Consider the following 9,315-nt stretch of genomic DNA (forward strand, 5'->3'; position numbering starts at 1 on the left):
AACATAAAGATACATTGATTTGTATATTATTTGGACTTGTCTACACAATATATCATGTTTTGTTTAACTTAATTGCATTTATCACATTTTTTTGTTTAAAATATTACACTTATTTCTTATGCGGGGTGGTCACTATAATAACGAAAGTATAAAAACTAGGGGAAGTTTCTGTAGGTGTAGAAAAGCGAGGGGTGGTTTGTGTAATTTCACAAAATCTCAGAGAGTATCAGTATAATTTACTCTATTAATTATTACAAAACATGTCAATATATAATTAAACTTAAAAATCTATGACATAAAATAAGTACATGTAAATACTAAATACGACCCACATCTGCCCCACATCATTAACATCACTAAGTATAATGTCATTTTCTAACAATCAATTTCATATAAATTAAACAAAATAACACAAATCAAATATACTGCACACAAATTTTAGTTAGGCAAGAGGAATCTTCTAAATACAACATTGTTTTACTAATTGGTACCCTTAGACTTAGATCTTCATTAAGTCCAGTGTTCTCCATAGGTTAAATATATCATTTTCCAATGTAAGAATACACACATTTAGATCATTCCCTTATGCCCAAGAACCTTATTACCAATATTAACTCAAGTTCTGACAAGATTCATAGAGAAATGAGCAAAACTGCACTAACAATTTCAAAGCCAGAAAATTTTCAACAAGAAGAATCATTGTGTGTTTTAGAAGCTGCAATACTCCTTGCTTTTAAATCATCAAGATAATTCTGATAGATGTATGAGGAAAATCCCCACAGAGCCAAAAGCATAGATATTATCTTCACACCATTCATCTTATCATGAAAAACTATAAGAGCAGCAATAGGTGTCACAGCCAAAGCCACAGTACTGATAACATTTGAGTAGAGAGCAGATACCAAGAAAATCAGGCCAACAACAGCAACAGAAGTTAACTGCCAAGCTACTGCTGTCCAAACCAAAGTCATTACATAAGCAAGTCCTCCCTTCCGGAAACCGCTCATTTCTCCGTGCAGAGTATGCCATTCCCCGCTCGCGAATAGGCCTATGACGCAAGCACAAGTGGCCACGAGTGACGTGTAGATTTGCATTTCCAAGACAACAGAGAATGTTTCCTTTTTCAGAACCTTTTGAAAGGTCAGTTGCATGAGGGAAAGCAAAAGGGAATAAACTGCAGAAGCTCCGACAGTACAGAGGACACCGATAATGTGTTTACCCTCGGAGACAGCAGATGGTCCTCCAGAGTCGTCATTAACAGCAAGGAGTGCAGAAGAAAAAGTGACAATCACTGCCGAATTTATAATGAAAGCAGAGAACTTTTCTGAATTGATGAAATACGAGAACACCGCATTAAAAGCTAGTTGGGATGCACAAATCAGTGAATAGGTTGAAGCAGAGAGGTATAAGAGTCCAACAGAATACATCATGTTGTTAGCGGCAAGTAAGAGTCCCAGAGCAAAATATATCGATGCAATAACTTTTATGGACGGTGGAGCAGAAGAAGTAGAAGCCTCGGGAGGTGACGGAATAAAAAAGAATGGAATGTACAAGAGTGGGAAGGCAACAGTTTGGACTAAAGTAGCCATCCATGTACTATTTCCACCCTGATCATAATAAAATCTACCAAGGATAACTGCACCTGATTGGCCCACAATAAGCAAGACTATGCAGAGTGCCACCAAAAACCACCATTGCCAGCGCTCATACTTAGTAAATGGTATTGCAGAAATTGTTATATCTGTAGGAACCGGTTCTTCGTTATCTGTAGTCAGGAGCAACATTAAAATTTTAGTGTCTTCTTTTTTTAGTTGAAAAATAACCATAGGAGCAATGGAAAAGAAAGAAAACAAATATAAGCATTTAAACCCAATACATAAGTGCATAACTAAAGCTTCTTCACTTTATTTAGTATTTGATTATAGGTATATCAATGTTGATTCAAATGAAAGAAAGGTGAATGGTATTAGATGTGTGTAAGATGGAAAGGTAAGATAATGGACAAACAATTGAAATGCACTATGTCCAGACTCGTAAACACGCAAAAACATATGAAAGCATCTGGTTGTGACATGAAAGGTTCATATACCAAACTCTTGTGTACAAATCAGACTTTTCTCTATTGGTAACTAAAAGGAATGCACATACTTGAACACAAATCAATTTCTGAATAGCAGTTACACAATAAAAAAGAAACATATAGTCACAGCTGTATATAACCATATTTTATACTGCAACTTAATTGAAGTTTTATGATATGCTATTACAAAATGATGAACTTCCAACACAAAGTTCACTTCCTTGAAAGGTTTATTGCTGCTATTTTCCACACCTCAAAATGGATTATAGGGGAGGTATAGAATACAAAAAGGCTCCATATCTGCATATTTTTAACCATTATTTGGTATTCTAATGGACTTAGTTTCCAAAATAGCCAATGAAGAAATTTTCTCAACACAGCTTAAATGCTAAAAGTAAATTAATTTCTAACTCCATTATTTTTGTTGGGTTCCTTTAACATTTCAATTTTCATATTCAATCACGCAAATTTGTGGAGGTTAACTTCCAACGGAAGACAAGATATCTTCCCAGAGGTAGACAGTGACAAGTATATCTTAATTGCAAGTTTGGATGACACAGTTGGGTCCTGCAGTATTATATCTTCCTCAGTCACAATTATCCCATCAAACACATTGCAGCCTAGTGAAGCATATACATAGGAGTATAACCTTTATCGATTTTCTTTCATTCTTTTTTGTTTCAAATGTATATGATAGAACTGGGCCAGAAGAAAGTAACAAAAATAGGAACCTTATTGAGTTGAACCCCTTAATCCCTAGTTCTGGACCACTGTGATGCACAAAAAGAGATCAAGGATGAAGAATACAGAAATGGTGTTGGTATCCAGGTATTCAAGAGGCCTAGTTCAATCATGTCATTCCTCTCAGTTCCAATGCAATTGATGTCCTCTCTTTATATCTCTAAAAATTTCTTTAATTTATTGTAGCTGCCAAGTCACTAACTCCAGCTGTTCTGTTATTTCTGTCGTCAATAGATCAGGGCTAAACTCCTACTCTAACTCCTATTTTTCCTAGTGTAGACCCTATGTCTTGAAGCTGGCTCCTACAACTAAGGTGCTGCACACATCTTTACTGCAACCAGCAATTGAAGATTCAAGTTCAGCAAGTCCTCTTTGCAGCTGTGTAACCGTTGCTCTTATGGCTAACTGGAGGGTCAATTTCCTAAAGTTAGCCCTGATGTCCTCTAAACGTGCTAGCCAATCCCAGGTGGGCCTTCGAATTTCATGCCACAGTAGGTAGGGGATTTCAATATGTGAAGATGTATTTCCTAAACCAACTCGGTATGTATAAAGCTATACGAAGCTCTGCAATCAATCAGAATTGGTACCTTGCTTTCTCTGATTGCCCCCTACGACTTAAGTGTGTGTTTGGATGGGTTATTTTCCGGGGAATATAACTGGTAAGGGTATTTAACATGTTTTTCTATATATCCTGATTCTGGTCAAAGGATTTTAAAATATCTTAGGAATTTAGTCAGCTATTCTTTAACCTTGAAAGATGTATTTGAAATGCCACATTACGAGGTGGAATATTGAAATCCACCATCAACCTATAATTATAAATTTATAACACTCTTTTCTCACTCCACCTCCCATGCTCCTGACCTTTGAGTGAATTGATATGCTTCCTTTCTGTTTTTATTCTTGGGATTTTAAAATCTTTATCCAAACACATGCTAAAGGAACTTGTGTTGTATCTTATCGTTCTTGTACAATATTTCTGGCACCTCAGTTTCGTGCTTCTGATGCAAGCATCCATCAATGATTGTCATTCAACTTCTTCTCCCTGCCACAGCAATTCAATTCCCCCGCCACGTCAATTCCTGTAAGCGTTTTTATTCGATTTCCACGTCAATTTTCCCTGGCTGTAGCAATTCAATTTCCACAGCAATGCCCGTGAAGAACACGAACTCGTGAAATGACTGGACAACACAACACAACTCAAACAAAATCAAATTATCTCAACATCCTGCCCAAACTCATAACAACCGCCTATAATAAGGGACTTGAGTCTAAACCACGTCCACCTACAGTCATGCCACTAGACTGAGAGCACTTGTTCCATCTCAGTGTCAGGACTGGACAACATTGACAGGACATGGCCAAGTCAACACCTACAACGCAGGAAAACCTTCTCACATGCCAAAGGCCAGGTTGTACCGCCTGAGCAGTAGAGGATCGAATTATCCACGAGACAGAGGTAGACGATATCTACAACAATGTCAGTTTGAGAAAGGATAAAGCAACACCACTCGTAAGGATGGAAGCACATATCTTAGAGTGTACCTCCCTATAAGTAGAAGGAGTCACCCATAAGGAAGATACACTTACTCTCACTCTATTTTCTCTCTCTAAAAGCATACACCATATACTGACTTGAGTGTCGAAGTCCCTTCCCTAGATTCAACAAGGAGATTCAGTTTCCGACCAACCTCTTCCACACTAAAGAACAAATTCCATTCCCCAAATATGACTCAGAATGTTCCAGACACTCCGCAGAAATGGTTGCAGAGCAAATGGGACCAGGATAGATATTTGGTAGTACTGACTCCAATACAATGTAGTTTGGTGAAGAGACATTATCTTAAATCTCATCTCCTTCCTCTCTTCAAAGTTTAACAGTTATAAGATTAAACTAAGACACTAATAAGTAAGAAAGATAAGAATAACCTGAACATTAGTTTTGGCTTGTATAAACCCATTTAATTAAAATTAAAAAGATTACACAAACTGAATGGTAAGAATAAGTGTAGCAGTGTACTAAAGTAAGACAAAGAACAACAATTTGTAACACAAAGCATTCCTGGTGAAATAAAACAATGAATATACAAAGCATCAACAGCCATATTCTAAATTACAGATAGAATCAATTAAATAAACAAATAGCTAAAGATAAAACGATACGAAATAACAACCATATGCACAAGGCTCTTGCCTCGTGGTGTAATAATAAAAGTATGCAACCTAACCCCACAAATAGAGTGTCAGTTTTCAAAACTCGAACACATGACCTCTTGGTTAGCAACATTATTGTTGTGTAGAGACTATCCCTCGGACTAGATATAAAAAAATATAAATAACTAAATAGTCCTCCCCTCCTTATTATAAGACACTTTCAACTAAATCATACATAATTTTCTTGATTTTTAAAAAAAATATAATAAGATTATAATCTTATCCTCATTTAATATTGCTCATTAGTTCAGACTTCATGACAGGAACAAAAGAAGTATAGATGGTCAAAGCTCTTAATATGGACAAGTGGGAAAAAACTAATAAAGTATCCATCTAAAGTATTTTATAAAAAGTATCATCAAAACCTATATAAGTAAGAGGTAGTAATAGCTGCTACAACAACAATGGAGCCTTACTCTCACTAGATAGAGTCGGCTACAACACCCATAATGTTTTATCATCTGACAAAGCAATGATCTCTAAGTCTTTCGTAATTATTTCGTATAAACCACATAAGTAAGTAAACCTCGGTTACATCTACTCTCGTATCAGAGTCTTTTATCGGACTCCTATACATGTGTTCAAAGTACATAAAACCCCATATTTTTTCATGTTTGTGTGTTTATGCACAAACATGACAGAATATGGGAGTTTTGTTAAAAATTAAAAATCAAAAGCTAAAACAAAATACAAAATCATAAACAAGTATTGGAATTTGGAAATTCAAATAAATGAGAAAGAAAAGAAAGGGAGAGAGAGGTACCAGCCATGTTATGAAGAAACGGAACTATTTGTTCTTCCAGTGAGAAAGGGTTTGAAGAAGGTATTGATATTAACAAAGAGTGGTTAGAGAGAGGAATATTTAAAGCATATGCATGTATCGAATTGGATTCACAGCGTTGAAAGATAATAACAAACCCAAATTATCGAGTTCAGTGCGGTTGTACGTGCACACAATGCACTGTCACTTTTTGATTTATATAGCATAATAATAAAGGAAAGAAAATAACTTTTTAAATACATTTGGGAATAAAGTAAAAAGTCCACAAAGGTAGGAATTTGTTATATTTTCGGATCATCAAATTCTTTTTTTTTTTCCAAAACCATGTAAGTCAATCAAAATAAAGAAATAAAATTTTTTTGGTACTATCAAATATATTCTTTCTCATTTTTTATAAGAAGTTAATCTCTTTCGAAGTTTGTAGTTGTCACTCCTAACAAATGTATGACTATCATTTTGTCTGGATTTTTTTGTCATGTCATCCTCTTCCATTCTTTCCTTTCATGTATTTTAATTCACTCCCAATTTCTCAGATATTTATATTTTTATTCAATGTATGTTTACTTCACGATTTTGTTTTGTGTGATTTTCTGTCTATCCCATTTTTGTACTATGTATATTGAATCATCACATACATTCAGTGTAGGAATGGTCGACATAACAAGCATGGCTGTAGCAAATGTTGCCCCAATGTATTTTTACATCTTGTATTTTTATGTTAATGATCCTAAGGTGTTTGATGAAATGTCTGGATGGTTGTGGTTTAAGCTTTATATGCGTTTAATATTTCTTATGTTAAATAAGATCCTGAAAATTTAAGATTGTGATTAACGGGAGAAATCTTTGTGTGAGTATCTCTATGTTGTTGGATGCTAACACTTTGATTTCATTTTGAAACCTCATATTATATTGTTATCATCTTAGGGAATATGACTCTAGATCACAATATGATAAGCAGATTGTATCTATTGAGTATTTCATTTCAAGATTTGGTGTTTTTGAAAATGGTTGAACACTAATCTAAAAACAGGTTTCTGAATAGCAGGAGTAGTGAACATTAATCTAACAATGTACAATTTTATTCATAGTACAATGTGTAAAAAGGAAGTGAATCTAAACATAATTAAATTACACAAATCTGGTGTGATATATATACCGTTTATTTTTCTATGGGGAATGAGCAACAAATTTATTGATAAAAATATAAAGATAGGAAAATAAGAGGTATTTCAATCCTAAATAGTTTAGAAAGAACTTAAAGAAATTGACACAAGCAAATTGGTTTACACAAACATGTACATTGTATATTGTGGTTTGAGTTCAAATAAATTAACTCTATTACTAATATTGTCGAACAGTCTTTTGTTTCTAGTATGCCAAATATTTCAAATGATTAGGAACCATAATGAGATTTACATCTGCTTCTTAATTACCCAATTGCAATATGTTTCTATGGTTAAAGAAATGGATTTTAACCTGATGTTGGATTGAGTTTTTTCCAGTTACAAGAGATGGAAATGAAGCACAAAAATAAAGACATCTATAGAGAAGCTTTCAAGAGTCATAGTTTCATGGAGTAAGTTTTATGTGATTCATTTGTAAGGCTAATTATTTTTACTATTTTGCATGTTAAACTTTAGGAGAATGCATGGATTATAGAACTTTAGATAAGACTATTTCAATGTTAGAGATATAATTGGTTGCTTCTAGATAGCTCAGGAGTCTATACAAAATGATTATCCTGTTCCGGAAGATATAAGTATGACTGAATCATCTAGTAAGAGAAAATACTTGATGGTGGTAGGTTTTTAGTATTGCATTTAGCAGCCACAAGGTTAATAAATTGATCATTCTGCTAGTGTTTTTATGTTATTATACTTACTTTTTGGATATGGTTTGAGATGTTGGATTCTTTTGATAACAATGTAAATAGGTGATAAAACAAAGAAGCTAGAGGATAAGAAGGGCATTATATGGGCTTTATGATTGGACAAACTAGCTAAGTCATATTTCCTTCAATAATTTGGTTATATATTTGGCAATTTTATCATGTTTTTGTTTTTATTCCACTTGAAAATGCTTTCGTAAAAGATTACTTTAGTTAGATAATAATCATGCCTTCAAGCTGTATTGTTAGACAACATAAGGTGTTGTAAAATCAACTCACAACTTTAAAGTATATATTTTACGGTAATGTCATTTTTATTGAAAAAATTAGATCTTTGTAAACTTTGATTATGAAAATCATTTCCGTGAAAACAATGTGGATGGTTATTAAGTGAAATGTTAATTCTATTGATATTATCCTTAAAAAATGATATTTTACATTCTAACTCTTCCATGTATGACTATTGATATTCATAATCATTTTCACATTTCTTTGTTATTGAAAATGATACTTCTTATGACTACTTTACATTCCAGATTTTGCATCTATGACTTTTGAGATTTCTTAGATGATATTTTTTTATCTCATTATTATTAATCTCTATAACGACATTTACATTCATTTATTTTATCATTATTCCATCGACATTATCCTTAACAAAACATTTTTTATATCTCAACTTTTGCATGTATGACTATTGAGCACTTTTTGATACATAAATTTCATCATTGAATTATTCGCATACAACATCATTATGTTGTTTTAACTAATGTGTCGTTTTCATGTGTTTGTTCTCTATTGCTTTCGATATTTTTCCTGTGAAGTAAGCCTTTACCTTTTGTTGTGTATCTACACTTTTAGATATAACAAGTTTCTTCATCATTTTTATGTGGCCTTACTTTTGTTTCTTTTGACTTATATGCTTGATTCTCTGTATATCACTTATACACTCTTTTGATAATATCTCATTAGTATTTTGTTTATAAATGTTGATGTTTGTATTAACTCTACTAATTTTTAGTGTTTGTATTAACTCTTGATTCTCTCCTAGCTACATCATTATATACTATGAATACACTATGAATACAACATCTTATGTTGTTTTAATTAATGTGTCATTCAGTGCGAGGATACTTGTGGGAAACCAAAAAATTAATGTGTCATTATCATATGTGTGCTCTCTGTTGATTTCGAATTATGTTGTTCATCAAAAATATAAACTTTTATCATTACATATATTGTTCATTTTGCCTATTTATATTTATGATCATTGATTTATTTATGAGTTTGAGAGAATTTTTTATAAATCAGTATCATGTCAATATCTTGCCCCTTTGACATGATCAAGGATTTGAACGAGGCCAAACACCTTTGGAAGATTACAGTTAGGATCATAGAAATTTGGTATGTGCAAATACCACATAAACCTGGACATAAGGAAATGTATAGATTTATTTAAGAGTATATTTTTTATTCCAATTATGATGTGTATAGATTGGTAGATTTAGTTAAGATTATATTATTTATTGGACAATTTAACATTTTATTCCATTGTATTTAAGACTTTCAACTTTGACTAGAAAATTCATTGCAGACATCAAGTACATTTGT

The 9,315-nt window shown here is 33.0% G+C and overlaps 1 protein-coding gene across 1 annotated transcript; it reads right to left on the reverse strand.

Moving 5' to 3' along the window:
* LOC109354933 (probable purine permease 11) lies at positions 576–5,989 on the reverse strand. Its single transcript, XM_019597766.1, has 2 exons — positions 5,799–5,989; positions 576–1,765 (listed from the first exon to the last, which is right to left on the reverse strand). The coding sequence occupies exons 1-2, from the start codon at positions 5,803–5,805 to the stop codon at positions 684–686; spliced, it is 1,089 nt and encodes a 362-aa protein (XP_019453311.1). The 5' UTR covers positions 5,806–5,989; the 3' UTR covers positions 576–683.

This window comes from Lupinus angustifolius, chromosome LG08 (assembly GCF_001865875.1).
Source record: "Lupinus angustifolius cultivar Tanjil chromosome LG08, LupAngTanjil_v1.0, whole genome shotgun sequence".
Taxonomy (NCBI): Eukaryota; Viridiplantae; Streptophyta; class Magnoliopsida; order Fabales; family Fabaceae; genus Lupinus; species Lupinus angustifolius.